Below are 23879 nucleotides of genomic sequence, written 5' to 3'. Positions count from 1 at the left end.
TCTCAAAATACTAATTAAATGATGAAAACAATGATATATTCATGTACTAGTGGAAGTAAGCCCGCGCTGAACACGGGCCAAAGTACATCGGGTCACTTTTTTAATGTTATACGTAGTAATGGAATACGTTTTAGTATTGATAAAAGTTTTCTGTAGGATTTCTGTTAAGACAGCAGTATAGAGTAAGGGTAGACTTAAAGTAGTTAACAATAATAACTGGAAGATGACGATTACATAAAAGGATGTGATATATTAGCGTGCCATCTTTGCATCCTTCCCTCCAAGAACTTCCCACCTTGCTCTTGGGGAGACTCGAACTCACAACCTCTTGGTTGGAAGTGGAGGTTGCTTACCATCAGAGCAACCCCTCTTGTCAGCCAAGAGATTAGGTTTTTTAAAATACTGTACTAACGCAATATCTCTACGGCCTCCTACGAAGGAATAATACTTAGTCAGCCAAGAAAAGTTGAGCAATTCTATAAAATTCAAATTCCCCACTTATAGATCTACAAGTCGATTACCTCCTGTTACTCCAACATTTTGACTTGAATTACTGGATGTCTCAGAAAGTACTTCCCTTGACTGAATTAGATCAAAGCGAAACCCCAAAATAGAAACCTTCCCATTCAAACACTTCCAGCCTGTTATAAGTCAATAGCATACTTACAGTTCATTGTCCAAGTTATATACACATTGTCTAATAACTTAAACAACACCCAAATTCCCACTCCACAAGACACAATCAAATTGCAAAAAACATTCAACCAAATTTAAAAACTACTTATGTTACACTCTATGTGTATACAGTCATCCCATTCACAAGTAACCAAGACGAAAAACTTTGGCACAAAGTTAAACAACTCAAAAATTGATAATTAAATACATTTGGCTGATTATATCAAACACATTATATATACTCAAAAAGAGGAGATAGACAAAAGAGATAACAAATACATAGCATTCATCTACAAAGCTTGGGCAGCATCATGCAGCTATAAAACTGCAGCAGGAAAGACAAGAGCTGAACGTTATTTCTAGGAAAAGCAGCTTTGGTCAGTCTTCACACCAAGTGATGGTAGCTCCTCATAAAGAATTTACTGTAGGTGCAAAAGTGCTCCTGTTAACGTATAATATTTAGCCGTCATGATTCAGTATATTAAATAAGTAGAAATAGAACGGAGTCACGAATAAGTACATCATTTAATACCTTAACATATTGACACAAGAAGCCAATGCTCTTGATTCTTCTTGTTGGATCGTTTGTTTGCCATTCTGCATTTCAAGCAACCAAAAGATGAAAAGAATACCATTAGTTTTTTGTACTTGTGGGGATTATACTGGATAGGTATTGCTGTTTGTAGTCTCTTGTACTTGCGAGCAGTGAAATGTCACTGTGATTTGGTTGTCTCTAAATTTTCACACATGTCCACAAGAAGTTAACAATTTCACTTAGGTTGGTTTGGCATGCACCATTATAAACAGTAAGAAGAATTATATCATCTAAAGCTAAAGAGAAAAAAGGATCAGCAAATGTGCTCAAAAAGTTTGTCTATGTCTGCATATCCAGGCAATATCAAAACAAATCTAGGGCTACCTTCATCATAATTTTTGATGAATAAAATAAACTTGTAAGAATTTCATAAATATTTAATCTCTTCGGGCAAAATGCATAGCTCGAAATTCAGTAAGTAACAGCAACAACATCGATGAAATAAAAGATTAACAAGAGGGAATTTACAATGAAGCTAAAAAGAATGAATAGCAACATGCTCACCATAAAATTCATTCCAAGACGAAGCAGTATTATGAAGTACATCATAAAGTTGGCGGGAACTTGTTATTTTCACTCTTTATCTCAAGGCATTACCAATTGGTAACCCTTATTACTGAACTTGTTTCGGGGTCCAAACTAAGTAAAAGTGGCATAACTTGATATGTTGGTTTAGATAATAAGGCAAAGAATAAGAAAGTACCTTGAGATCATCAGGTAACTTAGAAGCAAGCGCCTCAGCAGAATCAGTAATTGCGTGACTGAGGTTTAAGATGGTGGAGTGCTATAAGTGTTTGCTTTAGTTTATGATGGCTTTGACTACGCCAGGATAGCAGTGCCCAGATATAGTTACAATTCTTTCAGATGTATTAACAAATTTACGTCCATTATCGTCATATAAGTATTGCATCTTGCAACGTACCAGATTCAGCTGCGCATAATAACCAGAGTCAGCAAAAAGCACCTTCTAATTCTCATTAACAGTGAATAATACCTAAATAAAATTGAAGAATACTGAATCTGACAATTCTCAGTTAAGTAACAAGTATAGTTAAACTCGCATGTTAAAATATAAGACTGAATCTGAATGTAACATGTTAACAAATATGAATAATTGCTCGATTACTCTAAGCCTAACCAGATTTACTAAGACTTTCTTACATATAGCAAGACTACCGAAGAACTTGTAGTACTTTTTACTTCATATGTTACTGACTGAAATGAGCTTAAATAAAGTGACATGACGTGATGGCGAAAGAGCTACAAGGAAAATACAGAAGATAAAATCTATACTTAAAAGCTAACAAAGCAAAATAGGCAAGAAAGAAATGATACCAATAGTAAAGAAATAGTTATTCAGGTAATGCGGAAGAAACAACGATCGAGAAGAAAACTGAAAATATCAAAAACACATATCTGACAACCAATTTACCTGGACAGATCTGAAGATACAAAAAACCAAAGATTATACTGGTTAGGACTCTAGCTGCATGTAGAGCAGCTTGCACCAATGGTAGACCATGGCAACAGTGTTCTGCTTGGAAATGAAGAACCATGATTGGATACGGAACTGAGAGAGATTCGAGAATATGATTAGACATGAATTTTTTTTTTGGCAATAAGAAGAACTGATACTTACCTAAACTATTCAAGTGTTGGTTTAAGTTTCCATTTTCAACGTATTCGTGGACTAAGCACAAAGATCCTTCAACATAATATCCTATCAAACGTACCTGCAACAGTTTCAACATGTGAAATATTACCTCCTGTTCTCTATGATGTATTAGGTTAAAGAAGCAGAACTAAATCACCAATTATAACTTTCACAAGGAAAATATCACGTTGGCAAGATAAATGGCTCAGATCAGTAAATAGAGTGGAAATATTGAGCAATGTAGAATCTTTGAAAGGAAGTTTATCAATAAAAAAAGAAGGAAACGTGCACCATCTTTTTGAAAGTTACATTAAAAGACTTATCATCTCACCATCTCGTGGTGGCACATCATATCATAGTGACTCTGTAACTATAGTAATCAAAATATTGCAGAAACATAGTATATCACTATGAGGTTTGAATTTACCAAGTTCAACTGATGAACATGGGTCAAAACCTTCAATTTAGCAAGGAACTCTTTTGTTGCTTGCATATTCATCTTCTTGATTGCAGCTTTCTGCATATTAATTGAGACAAAGGTGATTAACAAGCTAGCAGCATGAAACAGAAAACCAAACTATACGATTTTTTTTACATCAAGGGGTTCTTTCAATGAAGTACATGACCTCTAATGTAGATGACAGGATGCAAATATGAAATATATTGTGAATTTTTACAATTGTGGAACTGTTTGTTCTGCATGCTCACTTAAAATTTAAACTGAAAAAGAATAATTTCCTCCGGAGTAAGAAATAAGCATAATCATTGTTGTTGAATCAGACGATTATGTGAATGACGCGATAGTGACATAACAAAGCAGCTCCAACAAAGCTGATGATGAATTTAGGTATCCAAATAAGTAATTGCTAATCATTTCAATCAAAGAAGAATAACAATAAACCTTGCCTCTTAACTCTGCATGGTAAAGAGATGCAAAACCAGCTTGACCAATCTTGTATGTTGTGCTGAAGTTGTCGCTGGCGTCAGCAAGTTCTTCATATGAAAATTCCAACAACTGATCCACTGTGATTCTTCGAGGGGCTCCGGAGAAGCACCCTTACTAAGAGGATCCCCTTTTGAAGAATTCTCTAAATCTGCATGACGTGAGTCAGTTAAAAAAAAATCAAAGCCTATATTTAGTTACAAAAGTTATTCCAAGGATGAATTACGAAGTGCTTCCATAGAACAGTTAGTTGGCATACTTTCATCATTAATCATATTGCAGGAAGCTTGTATTTTTAGAAATGGCAACTGGAGTAATATCTTTAACAAATAGTCATCATGAAAATGGTGATTCCTTATGCCTAAAGCAAGAGAAATGAGAAACAAGATACAGTGGAAACTCTCACAGTATAATTTGATGGGTAACTAAAGTATACGTCAAGAGATTGAAAACCATGAAGATTACCATGAACATGTTCATTATGACTATGTTTGTAAGGTGTCAAGTGAACAAACAATTGTTCCTCCCTTTCCTGCATCTATAAAATATAAGGTACATGCAAGCTGCTAAACGGGCTACTACAAGAACTGCTGCAACTGATATGCCAGCTGTTGCTCAACCTGAAATTCCTCTCAGTAATGTAGTTTCTAGTAGATTACAATCACAATCAAAGCTATTTCGATACCTCAGACTTGATAAGGTGAAAAAGATGTCACTGGAGCAGTAAAATAGGGGCAAGCAAGCTGTTGAGCTGTAAAGAGCAAGAAACCATAATTATCTATCAATATTATAGCATTGAAACATAAATCAAAAGGTCATTCGGGTTGGAAAAATGTTGTATAAGTCCTTAATGGTGGATAAGTTCCATTCTGATCTGCAATATACTTTTGAGAAATAGAGATTTCAGAGAAGAATACTACAATATCAGCCAACCTTCAACATGTAACTAACTGTGACTGCTTGTAAATGTAGTATGCAAAAATTGCTCTTCCGTTTAGAATACATAATGAACATAGTTCCCATTTAATGCTTTCGCATCGATTTCTGTGAGAACTCATCCTATTTTGATTAATTGTACTTAAAATATGCAAAGAATATGAGTATAAACACCTTGGTAAAGAGATATAAATATTACAGTCAACATGGTTTACCAAGTTTAACAACGGTAGTACAATAAACAATGCTAAGGAGGGTGTGAATATCTTAGCAAGGCTAAAGCTAAGAAAATCTAATACAAAAGATAGTCAAAGCCACTACATGTACAGGGAAATGCTGCACCAATACCTTCTGTGTATATGTATCCAAAAGATTTCTCTTTCTTTGAACGCAAGGCAGACTACCCAATTTCGAGCCTGCAATTGTCAGTAGAAGTCGGATCTCCAAGTTAAATTAGATAAAATGATACAGAAAGAAACAAGAACAGAACAACAATAAGGAAATAACATCAAAAGAAGAGAGGTGAGCGTGTGCAAAAAAACACTAAGAAAAGAACATCAAATGAGCAACTTAGTCGGGCTAGACATTGTTGCAACTTCAATCTCTCAGGAACTATAATAAGAAATACTTTAACGTATGATAGTCTATTAACGGTTAAAATAAGAAACTTCACTGTAAGAACAAAATAATGTAAGATAATGATGCGCATCTACGACCAAATGTAGGACAGTAAGACAAGAGAAGCAACAAATGACCTATGGAATCACCTTAGGGAAAATACATCACATCATTGCTTTCCGAATGATCTCGTCGTAAACTATGTTCCAAGTAGAATGATCATCATGGGTAGTGGGTGTCGGTGGCCGAATCAACAATTTTACACAGTTCGAGCACTTTGCTCTTGATAAGGCAATGTAAAGCTGACCATGTGAAAATACAGGTTCTCGCAAATAAATTCCAACAAAATCTAGAGTCTGTGCTTTGTTTATAGTCATAGCAAAGCACAATCTTACTGGAAATTGTGTTCTTTTAAATGAAACTGGTACCTTTTCATCCTGTAATGATAACAATGGTATTCTCGGTATGAATATACGCGTATTTTTGAAATCACTTGTTGTAATCTTAGCACTTATAACATGAGTTTTAAAATCACAGTAGGTTAATCGTGTGTCATTACATAAACCTTCATATGGGTTTAAATTTTGTAAAAGCATCATCGGGCAGTTTTCTTTCAAAGATAATTTGTAAGGAGGCATGTTGGTTGGATTTAAACTGTGTAATAAGTCTTCAAATTGCGTTTGATTATTAAGTTCAGTAGTCTCATCGATGCCAATAAATGTTCTTACTTTTCCATGAAATTGATCAATAAGCATGTCATTTATTTCATTGGCGAAATCGTTTTTTGTAGTCAAAATTACACGGGAATCTGTACATAATGAATTAGAGTAGAACAAATTCAAATTTGGGTATGTCTCTCTAAATAATTTGTCTAAAGATTCTCGTTCGGTTGTGAAAGGAATGACTAAAGAATTCGGAAATTCAATCTTGTTTGTTGAGTTAACTCGTTCTTGTCCATTTTCAATTCTAATCAAATAATCACAAAATGCAGGATCTGTTTTGGCTCTCATATTCTCTAAGAGTCGTAATTTTTCAAGTTCATTCCATATTCTAGAACAGAGCAAACTTTCATTAATAAAATCTTTCTTGTTTCCGTTTCGGACAACGGGTAGAGTTTGTCTAAAATCACCTCCTAGAACGACAACTTTGCCACCAAATAAGACCTTTGTATTCATGAAATCTTTTAAAAGTAAATCAAAAACTTCTAGCATTCTTTTATTTGCCATAGATACTTCATCCCACACAATTAACTTTGCATCTCGGATTAAACCAGCAAGTGCGCTTTGTTTGGTAATGTTACAAGTGGCATTTTCATCAATATCAATGGAAATTTTAAAGTGCGAATGCGCAATACGCCCACCCGGGAAAATGGAGGCAGCAACATCAGAAGTGGTTGTTGCCAAAGCTATGTATCCCATAGATCGTATGGTTGCTAATAAAGCAAGATATAAAAAGTTTTTCCAGTTCCTCCAGGACCGTCGACGGAAAATGCACCAGCTTTGTTTGAAAATATTCTCTCAGTGATAACATTATATGCTATAAGTTGATTTTTATTTAATCTCGTATGTAAGAAAATGTCTTCCTTACTAACAATGATAGATCTTTCAAATTGAATCTCTTTTGCCTCTTTTGCTGCTGCGGAAGGCTTAATAGCTTCTTGGATGAGTTCATACTCATTTACATCATGACCCATAGAGTGTAAAATATCATTGATATGATTCAAAGCTTGATATCGAATTTCTCGTCTTTCAATAGTTCTCAATACTTTATAGTCATCGGTCATTGAATCTTCAAATTACTCCTATAATCTTCTTGGATTAGCAGGATTACAATGCAGCAATAATGTAGCAAATAAACGTCTTAAACTGTATGGCATCTGATAACTTGATAACTTGCTGCTTCAGACATACATTCTATTAAACTATTATCATAGTGTAGCAATCCTCTTCTCTATAGAATCTCTGAAAATACTGCAAGGTTCTCCATTTACTATCAAAAGATCATTATACGATGTTGGTCCTCGGACATGCATTAGTAATAATCTAAGATAATATCGTTCTCCTTCTGTTGAATGACACGTTATGATGCGACCAACAGCATTACGTTGTTTTCGACGTGCCCAAAATTTGTCGCTCGAGGACCACACAGAGTACTCAGGAAATTCTTTGTACAGTAATTTGAGCTCCTTGGCATCTTCAACATGTTCATTCATGTAGAAGAATTCTGTTAACATCGTTTTTTTGATCACTGGATTATTCAGAATTGTATTTATATCCATATTACTCTTAAAAGAAATAAATTGTTGGCCTTCAAGATGTAGTTGAAAACGATAAACACTTGGTGACATTTCACTAATAGGAAAACCAAATAGACGCCATATCGCTTCTGGCGGTGATACCCACCTGGCCGGACTGATATTCTTTACTTCATCTATCTCTATAGTTGTATCATTATTCTGTACACAAAATGCAATTTTGTCATGTCCTTTACAAATATATTTGTAAAGATATTTCACAACTTTGATGTCAGAGCAAACTTCGACATTTATGTGAGTTGAATTTTCCAAGTAAATAGGGATTATATGGAAGAACCTAAGAGTTATCTAAGTATTGTCTTCTCACTTTCACCACTTCTCCTGTGTTTCGTCTTCTATAAATTGGATAAGAATCATTTCCTTTCGATGTTTGATCGGCAAACTTTTTTGAATATTTGAACTTGCAGCAACCTTTTTTGTCCATACAAGAATTTGTTGGGTCTAAACTACCACAAGGACCATGCATCATATGCTTAAGAACAAACTTACGCAAATTTGGTTCTGCATTATCGTCTGGTAATTCTGCTCTAATTATATCATCGTACGCCTCAGCATTCAACAATTTGTGTTCATTACTTACTATAATAAGAAAATGAGCGTGAGGCAAACCTTATTTCTGAAACTCCACAGTGTACATAAAAGCAACAACTTTTCCGAAGACATTTTGTTTTAATATATCTGCCTTCAACTCTTCTATTTTGGCCCTGAATACCAGACTAATCAAATCAGGTCTATTTTGTGCCTGATCAGTTGATGACAAATGTTCTTCTATTTCCATCCAAGATGGGTTACATGTCATAGTAATAAACAGATCAGGTTTTCCAAAATGTTGCACTAACACAATAGCATCCGTATAACATTGACGCATATCTCTAGGGCCTCTTACGAAGGAATTTGGCAGAAATATCTGCTTTCCAACGTTAGAAGCATCTCGTTCACCAAGTCTTAAAATGTCAAGAAGCCCTTGAAGCATACTCATTCTAAACAAATCTTGATTGAATGTCACAAAATCCAGTCTTTGAGTTTCCAATTTTATATATTCATCAACTGAATACTGTTGAATAATCTCCCCGTATGTAAAATTTCATCTTCATCATCATTTCTCATTTGGAGCTTGTAACAGTAGCATTCATGTACCGAGACTGTATCTCTTTTGCGTTTCCTTTTTGCATATTTTGAGCTCCATATCAAGGTATCCTTCAACGGAGGTAAATTTTTTTTATATTTGGCAGTTGTTCAAATTCAGACAAAGTATGATTTCTAGGGATATTCTCTGACCCGCGAAACTTTTTAATACCACAGTGCCATCCACCTTCACCATGTGGAAATAACAACGGGTACTGTAAAGGATCATAGCATCCAAAGTAATAATTTACTCTTTGTGTCCTGCGGCTTTGAGTGTAAATTTGAACATGCGGTGCATGAGTAGCAGCACAATCATTTTAATCAACCCATATTGCAGCAATCTCAATAGCAGTAGGCAAATTGTATACTCGTTGATCCAATCCAGTGTCACATTTTAATGCTATATGAAAGTTTTGCAGGTTTGGAATGTCGGTTAAAGATCGAAGAAATATAAGAGTATGGATTATCTTTTAGTATGTCAATCAGTTCCTTCACTATAGATTCGTTTATTTTATTGGAGCAAGTCATTCTATTTTCAACCTCATTTTGATTATCGTAAAAGTATAGTTGCAAAGTTTCTTGGTTTTCTTTCTTCGGGATATAAATCATCTATCAGATGATACATCTGTCCTTGAACTCTAAACGTATAGATACCACGGTTTCTCTTGGCTAAATCTCTATTAAATTGACACCAAGTGAGGTAAACGCAAATAAATTGTTATATGTTCTGATGTACATTTGGAAGTGCTTGCTTTCTGCATTGTTTCCTACATATAAATTTCTCAGTCTATCTGGCATTCGGTGAGAGGTCAATCTCACTATACCATTGTTACAACAAAATCCAAGCGGTTCATATTGAAACTTTTTTGCGTAGCAAAATTTACAACATGGAACTTTCTTTAATGGAACATAGTCAGAGCGTAGTTGGCTAATATTAATCGTAGTTTTCTTATTCTTTACACGACCTACATATTGCAAACAATTCTACGGGGCAGAAATAGAAGAAATGTTAAATTGTAAATACTATCACTGAAGGGTGGTGGTCATACTAACCGTTAGTTGCAGTTGTTTCAAAGGTTGGAGCACATGATTTATTTGCGGTACCCGATGTTGAACGTAGTTCAAGACAGCTATTAATTTATGGTTGCACGTAACAAACACAACAATTTAAATAGACACCATATTTTTTTGGGCCTACCTTTTTCGAAAACATGAAAAGGATGAAGCATATCTTTCTCCTTGTCATATGCATCCAATGAAGAAAAACTTCCTCGCACAGTAACTACATGGTAAGAATTAATGGTCATGATACATAGGGATAGCACATGTATAATCATTGTGTATGTATATACTAAAAAAGCAAGAAAAGAAATAACAGATTTGATTTTTTAACCTGTTTCTGAAGTTGGAAAAGCTACTCCAATATTAATATCATGCTGTATGTGAGATATCGTTCCATCAAGATTCACATGGAAGCCGATTAGTTGTTGCCTGTCGATATTTGAGGCGGCGTTGCAACAACTTTTCTTCTTTCTGAGTCATTGCTAAAGAGTTATCTATTTTACGGTGTTTGGTATTTTTATCATGAGCTTCGTTTACCGAGTGAGAATTCTTTTTTGATTGTCGATGATCCATTAATGTGCCTTTTCGCAAGCGTCGGTACTCCAGGCGTCCTGCACGTCAATGTGAGACCTTGTAAATATATTGTTTCATCAAATAACAAGAGAAACTCATGAAGGAACAATTCAGAATATCTGCACAATGAATATCTCTGGAGTAACTCATGCCGCACAACAGTAGAATAAGATATCACAGTACGAAGAAAGAAAAAGCGTAAACTGAGACACCAACATATAAAAAGCCACCAAATTCAGAAAGATGGTCATCTAATCAGCTACTCTAATCAACAGAAAACAATGTATAAAACTCAAATGAACAAAGCACCACAAATGAAAATAGATTAGTCGTTTCTAGCTTTGCAAGCTCCTACTTAGAGGAGACTGAGTAAAAATAAAAATTAATTACTGCTTGTTCCTTTAATTTTGCACAGCTAAATAAAAATTCAACTGTTCACCTTCGTACACTCTTTTAAGAGTTCTATATGTCCTTTTAGTGTTGGACTCCTTCGAATTTTCTGTTTACCAAGGTCAATTCCACGCCGTCCCCGAAAGGAAAAAATAGCAGACCAACTTCTTTACCTAGTTGAAACAATACTAATCCAGTAGAACTTGCCACGGGAAAAGTAACTTCAAAACAGAAAATCTAGGTATGTGCAAATAATAAATTCAATTTCGTTTTCACAACCACCGTAGGAAAAAGAAAAAGTTGACTAAATTCAGAAGTAAACCAGCCAAAACTATGCAAACAGCTCCGAAATCCCAGGTAAAGTCATCTCAGAAAATTTAATTCTAGCGATTGTGAAGTATATACAAAAGAGAGAAACCATCGACCAACTGTTTTACCCCAATTATACAGTTTAATCGAATAGGACCTGTGATGAGATAATAATTTAAAAATAACAGAAGCTGAGAAAATCAAGAAGAGAGAAGAGCGCAAAAGTAAACTAACCGGATAGCTCCACAGACGATGCAACGAAATCTAACAGTGCCAGAGGAGAGGAACGGAGATGAACGAAAGCAGGAGGAATTTGGGGAATTTTCACACAGAGCACAGAGGAACCGCCAGTGAAGATGAGAACTGCGTTAGCTAAAAAACGGTGTTGTAAGCACGTGTCAAAACCTGGAGCAGACGCCTACATGTACCCTGGTTGCAAAATTCCGAAAATACCCCTGTGCGTGCAAGCAACTAACCGGAAGCTCCCAAACTGTCCCTTATTAATACTAGTATTAGTACCCGCACGAGGTGAGAATAATATTATGATCCTGTTAAATTCTATAAATTAAAAAAAATAAATTATATGAATAACTATTGACATAAACTTAAATATTATAACTTCATATATAGCCGGTGATACAAGCAAATAAAAATACAGTATGATTCAAAAATAAATACTCCTTCCCTTTCAATTTACATAAAATATTTTTCTTATTAATCTGTTTCAAAAGAATGACACATTTATGTATTTGGAAATAATTTAACTCTAAATTTTTTATTTTACCCATTTTACATATAAGGAGAAGTTCTTACACCCGTGCAAATATCATGGCCCTACAAAACTATTAGGACCATAAGTTTCAAAAGTTTTCTTTTTCATTCTTAAATTTCGTGTCAAGTCAAATTATCTCATCTATATTGAAGCTGAGTGAAGTCATACTTTATAGGGTAATAACAAATAAAAATATATTTAATAATATCTTAATTTAAATTATAAAAATATAATATATTATTATCTCAACATAATAAATTCTCACATCAACATCAACTTCTACCAACCTAAAATTACACAGTGACAAATTAATATATACATACATAATAATTTATTAACAACCAATATATTCTAACTTTTGGGAGTTACCAACTTATAAAACAGTTGGATCGTAATTTGCTCAATAATTTTGCTAGTTACCTCAATTTTAACCATACAATTTGACAATTTAAATGATACCTTTGGGATATAGTTAAGATTAATATATTATAATTAAATAAATATTAATCTACTTTAAATATTTTTCTTCTACGATGCACGTGTACTAAAAGAGACGAGTTCTTACATGTAATTCTTAATTAAATGAATCTTATCTTATGATTTTATGATTCACTTTATTTTGTGTAAATAACAATCCCAAATAGTGTAATTATATTCATCTATGTGTTTACCCTATACAAATCTATTTCATTCTAATTGACGTGCGTGCGCATATATATATATGTGTGTGTGTGTGTGTGTGTGTGTTGCTCGATCAATTGGCTCATACAATTTGAGAGAACATAAACATCAACAACGCGCTAAAAAGTCATTGTTCGTACCTGAGCCATTAGAGAAGAATCTATCCTCCCTTTTTATATATTTTAGCATAGCAACTGCTAAAACTAATAGAAAAATAAATAAATAAAAAAATATATATGTATTGCTTCCAAACAATTGAGATATAAAATAAATTATAAAATATTGGATAATTAATTTTACTGTAAGGCAACACAATTGACATTTGTTTAGCCAATGTCTGAATCGATTCATAGTTAAACATTATCCCTAAAGTAGTTGCGAAAGTTAAGTTTTGATCCAACAACTCGGTAATTATGATTATGGGTTCGAACCTAGATTTTTTAGTCTTATTTCTAGTAACAAACACTTTTTTGTTTTTTCTGTTATTTTTGTTGTGAACTCAAATTTCAAAAAACTCTTTCTCATTATTTAAAACAATTTGCCTCACTCTCTGAGCCTCCCGTTTGAATTCGAACATTTATGTGTTGATTAGCTTTCCTAATTAATTAATCAATTAATTCAAATTTAACTTTCTTTCCATTTAGATTCAAAAGAATCTTATTTACTATCTTTCTATTTAAATTTAAATAGATATCTTGTCTTTTAATTTAAATTAAATACTATAACAAATATTGTCATAATTTGCCAAATGGCTTTATATTAGCTTGCCACTTGGGTTAATCATAATGCACACTTGCTATATTGTCATGCGACTTTTTATTAGCTTATCGCGTTACTTTATGTCCTTACTCGTTATTCTACTTTTAGTATAATACAATGAATATAGTTTTGTATTACCCTAAAATTTAATTTAACTTTGTTTTTTTGTTCCGTAGCTCCAATTGTTTTGTTTAAATTTATCAATAATATTATTTTTCTTATTTAATTATTTTATTGAACAAATTTAAAGTGTAGACCCCTTCACATTACTTCTATTCTCCTCTATATACATTATTTTCTATCATATAATATTTTAATTATTTTTCACATTTCGTGTTGTATCTATAATATTAACATTATCGTATTACTTTTCTAATTTTTTTGAAAATATGCCAAAGTTTAAACGAAGAAGTTTTTTTTTATTATTTTCCATAAATCTACACTTTTAATAATTATTATTTAGTATTATGTGCAATAAGCAATTATTTTTTTTCCTTTTGTTTTCGTATAGAGGTTTGACTTTATTTTTTTATAACTTAACTACATGATAATTTTAATTGCATCTTTATATTGTTAATTTGTTGCTTGGCGTTATTTTATTGTAAATGTTTAAAATTTTAGGTTTATAAATTATGTTTTCAATTGCGTGATATTATCCATATAATATGTTTTTTCTCGTAATAATTCAAAAAAAATTCTTATATCAAATTTAAATGTCTAATCTTTCTATATATCTACAATTATATTGTTTATTTACAACAAAAAAATTCTCTATTTTTTGTTCTTTGTCTATAATTACTGTGTTACCCGTTACTTAATATGATTACATTATTACTTAACTTTTTATTAGCTTGTCACCTACTTTATATCCCTATCTGCTTCTTCTATTATAATATACTATAATAAATATGATTTTTCTTTCTCGTCAAATAATCTTTTTATTTAGTTTTAATCTTTCACTATATAATATTTGAATTTCTCAATAATATTTTTGAGTATTAATTATTTATTTGCTTTATTTTATCATTTAAATTAATTCAAAGTATAAATTCTCTCACACCATCTTTATCCCCCTCTTTCTAAATTATTTCCCCTAGTAAGTGTGATATTTCATTTAATTTTTTTATTTAGTATTTTATTCAATAATAGATAAAAATAAAAGTGCATATGATCAAACTATATAGTACTTCACCAAATATTACGGTATTTTTATTATTTTTGTTGAGGCTTTTAGCCTTTAAAAAAGTTATTTTTATTGTATACTTGTTTAAAATTCAGAAAACTTAGTCTAAAATAGATGCTTCAGATTATCTATTATTAAATATATCTACATTCTAAACTTTAGGTTAAAATCTTAAAATATACTCTTCAACTCATTAAAAAGTATTGAATTTTTAAAATAAATTAAAATTGCACATTAGATTACGGTAGGATATATTCTTCTCACTCGATATTAGAAAAAGAATCTAAATACTATTGATATCAAAATTCTTTACTTTCCAAATAAAAAAATTCAGTTAAAAAATATTAGTATAGTGAATGAACTTTATTTAAAAAGAAAGAATTCTTATTTCAATTTAATTTCAATAAATAGAATTCCATATATAGTTCTTAAGTGATATTTCCTTATTTGACAATCTCCCACAAACTCTTTGAGATTGCCAAGTGGCTTTATAGTAGCTTGCCACTTGGCTTAACCACAATGCAAACTTTCTTGCTTTAATATATACTAGTATTAGTACCCGCGCTATGCGCGGACAAATCATTTCAAATTGCGATGTAGGTTGTTTGAATCATATACAAATAACCTTAAAATATAAACCTCTCAGATAAAAATTATATAACATGAGAATTTAATTATGAAGCCGGATATGAAATTATTGTTCAAATCTCGTAGTGAGCAACCAATCTTTTTAATATATATTTGTAGCAACCTAACCCCTTGATTTTGGTACTTGCATTTCGTTCCGCTATCGATATTAATGAATACTAAACATGTCATATTGTGATCTATCTTGTTCGAGTACATTAGATCATATTATTTTAATAAAATTCTTACTAACACTTTATTTTTATCTGGAAGTCAAATATGACTTATTCATCACATTATTTTTACGTAAATTCTTTTTTTTTTGGTTCTTTTCTTGTAGTTATTGTATTATTTAATATTTAATATTATTATACTATCATATAATTTTTTATTAGCTTATAATTAAATTAATGTCTTGCTTATTATCCTGTTAATAGTATTTAATAAAAATAAATATTTTATTCTTGAAATTTGATATATTTTTATGTTTTTATCCTCTTATTCATAATATTTTAATCATTTAAATTTATCAGTAATATTTTTAAAGATAATTTCATTATTTTATTTTATCTATTTTTAAATTAATTTAAAGTATAAGTATCCTCTCACTACCTCCATTTTTTTATATACGTTCTCTTCCCTACAATAAATTTTAATTAGTTATATATTAATGTTTTACCTATAACCAAAAAAATGTCATGTTTTGTTTTAAATTGTAACTTTTAATTAGTATAAAATATTAATATATAAGTTATTTGATTATCATGTTCCAAATGTATTGAGTTCTCTTATAATTAATTTTGTATTAGATGCAGTTAAATTTTATTTCTTTTTAGCTATAAGATACAATTCAATTTTTAATTTTCATTAGTAAGATTACCAATATTATAAATTTATTTTATATTTTTAAAATTTTATTTAATAATATAAAAAAATTCTTAATTTTTTGAACACATTATTTCTAAATATTGTAATAATATTTTTAATGTGCTTTTATTTATTTACGTAATATTTTCAAAAACAAAAAAAATCTCATCTTAAATTCAAATAATTCTTATCATTTAATTTTCTAAGCTGGACCGCATTTTCAAAAAATTATGCTATGCGTTCAAACTCAAACTAACTGCACTGTATTCAGATATTAATCATATTAAAATAAATTCATAATGGTTTAAACATATTAAATCTAAATGTTGTAGTAATATTTTCACTCTTATTTAATTTCTTTAAATAATTTTTCTATCCTTTTTAGTTGTAATATACAAATTTAATTTTTGTAAAATTACCTATATTAGAATTTTTTTTTGTAATTTAAAAATTTATTTTTTATTATTGTTTTATTTTCATAAATAAGACTTCAATTTCATGGTATTATCCATAATTTGAAAATTTGCATCATAGTGTTAAGAACATTCTAATCTCAAATTCAAATAGTCTTTTCTTTTCATTTCTAATAATTTAACGTAATTTTGCTATTTTTTTAATCTAATATATAGTCTTATTATGTTTTATGTGGCTTTTTATTAACTTGTAACTTTATTTAATATCTTTATCAACTACTTTTATTTAATAATATAAGATAAATATATAATTTTTTAATTATAAAATAAATATTTATTTTTTAAAAAAATATTGCTTGAAAATTTTAAATTATTTAAAATTTAATAATATTTTTAAGTATTGTATATTTACTTTATTTTATTTTATAAACTTGTGGTTTATAAATGTCCTTACATTATCTCTAATTTATTTTTAATATTCAATATTTTTAGTTATTGATTTTACTATTAGACTTGAGTTATGTGGACTTATATTATGACTTTTCTTATCATAATATAAAAGCTTTCTCAACTCAAATTTAAATAAGTTTTACCCTTTTTCCTATGATAAAAAATCTGAATTTTTTTTTTCTATTTATTCTTTATTTTTCATTTTATATTATTCAATACCGAATATTATTACATTGTCATGTGAATTTTTATTATCATGTTTGAATTTAATATCTATTTTTACCACACTTATTCTAATATAATATAGATATAAATTAAAAAACTTTCTCATCTCAAATTCAGATAATTTGTATCATTCTATTTTCTTAATTGAACCATATTTTTTAAAAATTATGTTATGCTTTCAAACTTAAACTAATTGAACTCAATTCAAATATTAATCATAAAAAATATTTTCTTAATTATTTGAACACATTATATCTAAATATTGTAGTAATATTTACGTATAAAATATTCATTTGCACGATTTATCAATATTAATATGAATTTATTATTCTTGCTATTAAAATATCTTTTGCTGATGATTTAATTTTTCTCTTACCTTATAAATAATTTATATACTTTATGTAAGATCTTATTTTTCTGCTTGAATTTATTTAAATTCTAAACTCAATAAATCTTTAAATATCTTAAGTAAATTTTAGTTTTATTTTATATTTTAACTTACTCCAAAGTATAATAGTCATAGATTATCTCAATTTACATCTTTATATATTTTTATTTTTTTATTACAGTTTTTAATTAATTTGTTACCTCCATATTTCTAGCTAATATAGAAGAAAATCTATGAGTGGATCAATATATAGATATAGATATAGATACAAATATACATATAAATTTAAATATAGATATATAGATTATATATATATATATATATATGTAAGCACGTGATTTTTGCCCTATGAAAGAATTACTCCCAAAAAATTCAAAATAAAATGATTTTTCCTTGGTGTGCAATTTTTTGAATTTTTATGGTATTTTTGTGTAATTATTTGTATATTTGTCTGTGCATGTTTATTTGTTAAATTAATAAAAATACAAAAATATGTCGCATTTTGCATGTAGGATTTAATTCTACAATTGTTAGTAAGTAAGTTTGTTTTACAAAAATTAAAAATTAAAAAAATAGGCATCTTTTGCATTTTTAGCATTTAATGTCCAAATATACAATTTTATGCTTAATTATTACTTAATTGTGCATTAATTGTTATTGGGAGTTAATTTGCGCTTTTATAACTTAATTTAGTTCTTAATAATAATTTAAGTATTTTTATAATTTAGTTTTAGAAAAATAAAAGAAGAAAAGAGAGCAAAAATATAAAGAAAATCGGAATTGGGCCTCTTCTTCAATTTCAAACCACAAGCCCAAAAAATTGTCCAACCTTCCCCACGACCCGGTCCATTTCAAACCGGGTCGACCCGGTCCATAACCCAAAAGACCCAACACCCCCTATCTTGCATTTCAAAAAACAAAACAAAAGAAAAAACCCTAAAAAACCTAGACTAACCATCCGCCCCCCCTTATCTTCTTCTTCTCCATCACCTTCCCCAAGCAAGCAACCATGGCTTCCCCCCTTGCTGCTACCCTGCTGCCCAACGTCGACCACCCTCACACGACCTCCCCCTCCTCATCTTCTTCCTCACAGAACCTCGCCATGAACGACCCCGCCTGCCAGCTCCTCCGTGCCGCTGCTGCTGCGTCGTCTGCTGCTTCAGCGGCGTTGCTGCTGTTGCTCCGTCGAGCTCCACCAGTAGCGACTGCCATGGCCATGCCGCTTCTGCCTTCTGCTTCATCTTCATCTCCTTCACGCACATGCCTGCTGCTGTTTCTTCCACCCTCGTCGTCGCATCCAAACGACCCTCGTCGCTGCTGTTTCCTCGCCGTTGTTGCTGCCCGCGTCCACCATTTACACAGCCAGACTGCTGCTCACGTTTCTGCTTTCATCTTCTCCATCCAAACAACCAAACGACCCTACTGTGCATCGTCGAGCAGCTGAGTCTAAACCAAACCTCGTCGCCTGCTGCTACTGCTTCATCGCTGCTTCAGTTGCTTCTTAAATTTGTCTTCGTCGTCGTTTGTCCGAGTTTTGGTTGGGGTCGTCAAAACAGTCCATGCGAGTTCATCGTTGGTCAGTCATTGTTCGTCGTTTCGATCTGGTTAGTGGTTTTTGAGTTTTATTTTTGTCCGTATTTCGTTTTGATATTCTCGAATCTAAAATCAGTAAATATTTGATTTTTGTTTTGTTCGTATTCATTGTTTTGTTAATTTTTCAGTTTGTACATGTGAAATTGTTAGTTTAATGTTGTTAGTTTCAAATTGAAGTTTAATTAATTATTTCTTCAGTTTGTTTCATGTGTTTTATGTATTTTTCAGAAATTGTTAATGTTGTTAGATTCAAAAATTCATAATTGTTTCTTCTTCAGTTTTGTTTTTGTTATTTGTCTAAAAGAATTTAGTTGTAATAGGAAAATATGTTGGTTTAATCATTTGAATCCGTCATGTTTTGTTGTTTAAAATAGATTTAATTCATGTTCATCTTTGTTTGAAGTTCATTTTTAATCGAGTGATTTAATGTGAGTTTATGTTTTGGTTTTTGATTTGTTGATTTAGTTTGAATCATGTATTGTGTTGTTAATATTGTTGTTTCTTTGCTCATCCATTTTTGGTCTAAGTTAACCAGGATTGGTTCCCAATATGGTTAATTTATTCACATTAATTTGATGTTGTTCATATGTGTTCATATGATTGGTTGTTGAATTTGTTTAGAAATTGGTCATATTGGCTATATTTTGGTTGAGATTGATTAGGTGAATTGGTTATAGTTGATGGGGTAGTGTGGTAATTTGCAGTACGTTCAGGGGTAAAGTGGTAATTTCAGTAAGGGCAGAGGGTTATTTTTGGAATTAAAATTCTGAATAATTATTTACTTTGAGTGTTCTTTCCATTAAAATTAAGATAATATTGAAATAATCAATAATGGGGGGACAAAATATAATGGTGGGGAATAATGCAATTGTTTAATATAAGCACGGGGGACAAAATATAATGGGGTATTTGTTTAATAAAGTGAGGGACAAAACATTAGGTAGTGGGATTAAAAGGGGATGAGTGGGAAGATAGTGAGTTTGGTAGGAGAAAGTGGTGGTTTTATTAATTGATTAAAGGGTTTGGGATGGGATATAAATAAGAGATTTTGATCAGATTTTAAGGGGGAGACAGATAGGGAGAGAGAAAAAAGAGGGCTGAAGATTAAAGAGAGAGAAAAATTCCGAAAAAATATTAAGACTTTCAAAAAAGAAAAATACAAAAATAAAAAGAGCTGAAAATTAAAAGAGAGAGTAGTATACACCTGATAAATATTCTGATATACAGGTTCAGAAAAAAGGTTAAACATTGATTAGTCTTTCAAATCGGAAAAGATTCCCTTGGCTTCTGTCCGTTGTTTGTTATCGGTGTTTCCGGATTTTTATCTTGATTTTCAAATCTATCACTGGATTTTTTGTGGACTGAATTGCGGGTTAATATTGCTGTTGTTGTGTTACGTACTACGTTGCTGACTTTCTTTTCTTATATTGGCAATACCAGGTACACCACTGTAATTTTGGCATTTTGTAAGCTGAAATGAAGAATGGAATGTTAAATTTCTAATTTAGCTTTTTTTATTATTATTAATTGTATTTAGATTATTTTATGTATTATTATTCTGTAAATCGCCGTCGTTTTACATAACTAGACATATTGTAGCGATGTACTAAATAATGCTTTGCTTTAACCTGATTATTAGGTAGTATATATTTAAGCAGGTTTATTATTGATTAAACTGTCTAATAATTAGAATGAGAAGAAAATAACGTAAAAATGACTTTATGAAATCAGTTTTGGCAAAATTGATTAAGTTCACTATTTATAAGGGTTTCAGTATCGCCAACATTAAGTTAATCGAAATCATGTAGCTAAATTTAGTTAAAACATGAGTTTAAATTAATTTTGCAAATCAAGTATTAGGGCATGATTTGAATTAAAACAAGGTTAGTTAAGGTTAAATTAATTAATTTTTAGAAATACGGATTAGTAATCAAGATTGTTTCTAATTTCCAGTATTTGTAAATAATTAATTTCAATAGCTCAAGTTATCTAATAATATGATTTTAATCCGGCTATGGGATAATTAATTTCTTTTTTTAAAAAAAAAATATTTGACAATTCCATTGTATTTATGATTAGAATTTTAGTAATATTACTTTCCGTTAATATTTGTTTTAAACCAGTATTTAATATGTTATTTTTAAGTATGTAGAGATTGATTTTATATTTATAGATAAACTTAATAATAAAAAAAAATGTAGTCATTTTAGGATATTCATAAAATAAGGGAGGATTTCTCTAAGAAATAAATAAATATAAACAATACAAAATTTGCAGGGTTCTCCAATCTTATTTATTTATTTTTTTAAAAAATACTTAGATCCCGGGATGGGCGGTTTAGTAAATTTCACGGTCCTACCTAAAAGTATAACAAAGCGTAGTCTTTAGGCGCGTATTTAATAAGGGTATTTTCTTAAATAAGGGTGTGCATTTATGTAACACAAATCCCAATCTTGGCGGAGTCAAAATGCGTCAACAAATCACGTGTACACTGGTTGTGACGTGATTCAAGATGCGTTTTCACGACGTTGCAATTCTTGTATAAAATAATAATAATAACAACAATGATAAAGGCGGGTCAAAGTTAAATTTGCATATAAGTTCTTAATTGTTAAAAAAATCAGATAAATAAGCCAAATATAATAGTTGAACGACCGTGCTAGAACCACGGAACTCGGGAATGCCTAATACCTTCTCCCGGGTTAACAGAATTCCTTATCCGGATTTCTGGTTCGCAGACTGTAATACAGAGTCATTCTTTTCCTCGATTCGGGATTAAAATTGGTGACTTGGGACACCCTAAATCTCCCAAGTGGCAACTCTGAAATAAATAAACAAATCCCGTTTCGATTGTCCTTTAATTGGAAAAAACTCCTTGTACCCTAGCGGTGCCGGAAAAAGGAGGTGTGACAATATATATATTAGATTTGTCTAAGATCTATTTAGATTATGTATAAGATTTATTAAACTACTTCCATTAATTATGTTTCTATATATAATTTCTAATTATTAATGTTGTTCTAAAATTGCCAAGTGGCTTTATTTTAGCTTGCCACTTGGCTTAACCACAATGCATACTACTCTCCTTTTAATATAATATAGATATAGATATTGAAAATATTAATCAAATCTGAGTTAAAATCACTTAGCCCGATGAATTTCTTGAAAAAGCCACAAAAAATCGCCATAAATCGAACTCCCAAAGTCCAAATGTGAAATAATAATCTATCCCTTATTTATATAGTACAAAATCTGACCTCCCATTGTGTTGACCAAACTCTTTTTTGTGTGGCCGCACATCCCAGGTCCCGCGGCCACAAGCCCAAATTGTGCGGTTACACTTCCACACTGAATGCACTACCAGACTTCAATAAAATGCCCATAACTTTCTTTAAAAATCTCCAAAAATTGATTGGTTTATTTTTCTGGAAACTAGACTCAAAAGGCTATAACTTTCGTTTTTAGATCATCTCCAAATTCCATATAGATCAAAAGATATAAGCTTCCGAAGTCAAACCATTGAACATGCAGAACCCCTTTTCTGTGGCCGTGAGAAGAATTTTGCAGACCACACAATTTCAAATGCGGTCCGTACAATTACCACTGTCTCCATACTTCAGGAGTTTGCGGCCGCACATCCGCACTCCAAAATGTGCCCCCGCACTCCCAAAAGCTCCAGAACAACATTAGAGTGCCGAAATGCCCAAACTTGTTCAAAACTCATCCGAAACACACCCGAGCTACTCGGGACCCCGTCCGAATATATCAATAAGTCCCGTAATGTAACACGAACCTACTCTAGGCCTCAAATTACACATAATAACATCGAAACAACGTATCGCACCTCAATTCAAATTTGATGAGCTTTGAACTTTTTAAATTCCATAACTCATGCCGAAACATAGCAAACTAATCCAGAATGGACCCAAATTTTGCACACAAGTCCCAAATTTTATAACAAAGTTATTTCATTTCCCAGAACCACAATCTGAATCCGATATCAAAAATTTCACTTCCGGTCAAACTTTCCAAAAATCTAACTTTCGCCATTTCAAGCCAAATTCAACTACGGACCTCCAAATCACAATCCGGACACGCTCTTAAGTCCAAAATAACCAGACGGAGCTAACATAACCATCAAAACTCCAATCTGAGGTCAAATACTAAAAAGTCAAACTTGATCAACTCTTCCAATTTAAAACTTACTAGTTGAAAATTATTTTTCTAAATCAATTCCGAATAACCTGAAAATAAAAACCAACAATTCACATAAGTCATAGTACATCATACGGAACTACTCATGCCCTCAGACCATCGAGCGGAGTGTAAGTGCTCAAAACGCTCGGTCAGGTCGTTACAAGAAGACGACATGGCGTACGATATACATACAAAATTGTATTAGAATTGTATTAAAGTTATATATCAATTTTTTAAAGTTGTATTTGTTGTATTTATATTTTTTTATATTTGAGTATTATATGAAATTTCGGAAACAACTTCTCTACCCTCACAAGGTAGGGGTAAGGCATGCGCATACACTACCCTCCCCAGACACCACTTTTAATAATACACTGGGTTTGTTGTCGTTGTTGAATGTTATATGAAAGTTGAAAATTAGTAGTATATTGTATGAATCATTGTATAAAATTTGTATTTAAGTATTAAATACACTCTTTTTACATAAAATTACTGTGTATCAAAATTGTAATAACAGAGAAAGTTTTGAT

At 31.1% G+C, this 23879-nt stretch overlaps 2 protein-coding genes across 10 annotated transcripts; both read right to left on the bottom strand.

Moving 5' to 3' along the window:
• Window positions 1–781: 781 nt before the first annotated feature.
• On the bottom strand, window positions 782–11577 carry LOC104237677 (chitin elicitor receptor kinase 1-like). Of its 9 annotated transcripts, XM_070168044.1 has the most exons (13): window positions 11429–11577; window positions 10254–10533; window positions 10059–10142; window positions 5152–5219; window positions 4553–4618; window positions 4333–4399; window positions 3831–4018; window positions 3352–3441; window positions 2910–3003; window positions 2703–2840; window positions 1974–2201; window positions 1208–1272; window positions 782–1117 (listed from the first exon to the last, which is right to left on the bottom strand). In XM_070168044.1, exons 8-11 carry the CDS (start codon window positions 3421–3423, stop codon window positions 2164–2166), a joined length of 342 nt encoding a protein of 113 aa, XP_070024145.1. In that variant the 5' UTR covers window positions 3424–3441; window positions 3831–4018; window positions 4333–4399; window positions 4553–4618; window positions 5152–5219; window positions 10059–10142; window positions 10254–10533; window positions 11429–11577; the 3' UTR covers window positions 782–1117; window positions 1208–1272; window positions 1974–2163. The 9 variants fall into 9 exon arrangements, with proteins under 9 accessions (XP_070024145.1, XP_070024141.1, XP_070024143.1 ...); XM_070168040.1 differs by having other exon boundaries at window positions 4333–4618; XM_070168042.1 differs by having other exon boundaries at window positions 3831–4399.
• On the bottom strand, window positions 5586–6839 carry LOC104237679 (uncharacterized). Its single transcript, XM_009791869.2, has one exon. The coding sequence runs from the start codon at window positions 6837–6839 to the stop codon at window positions 5586–5588; it is 1254 nt and encodes a 417-aa protein (XP_009790171.2).
• Window positions 11578–23879: the final 12302 nt, after the last annotated feature.

The sequence above is a fragment of the Nicotiana sylvestris genome, chromosome 2, assembly GCF_000393655.2.
Source record: "Nicotiana sylvestris chromosome 2, ASM39365v2, whole genome shotgun sequence".
In the NCBI taxonomy this organism is placed as follows: domain Eukaryota; kingdom Viridiplantae; phylum Streptophyta; class Magnoliopsida; order Solanales; family Solanaceae; genus Nicotiana; species Nicotiana sylvestris.
This window is presented reverse-complemented; position numbering and strand designations above follow the sequence as displayed.

Excerpts from the sequence above, each read along its gene's own strand:
- LOC104237677 (XM_070168043.1), bottom strand. The coding sequence starts at position 3,423 with ATGAATATGCAAGCAACAAAAGAGTTCCTTGCTAAATTGAAGGTTTTG. Across the intron at positions 2,841-2,909 it reads CCAACACTTGAATAGTTTAG|TTCCGTATCCAATCATGGTT; the intron begins GTAAGTATCAGT and ends AATCTCTCTCAG. Across the intron at positions 2,202-2,702 it reads GTATCTTCAGATCTGTCCAG|CTGAATCTGGTACGTTGCAA; the intron begins GTAAATTGGTTG and ends TATTATGCGCAG.
- LOC104237679 (XM_009791869.2), bottom strand. The coding sequence starts at position 6,839 with ATGGGATACATAGCTTTGGCAACAACCACTTCTGATGTTGCTGCCTCC.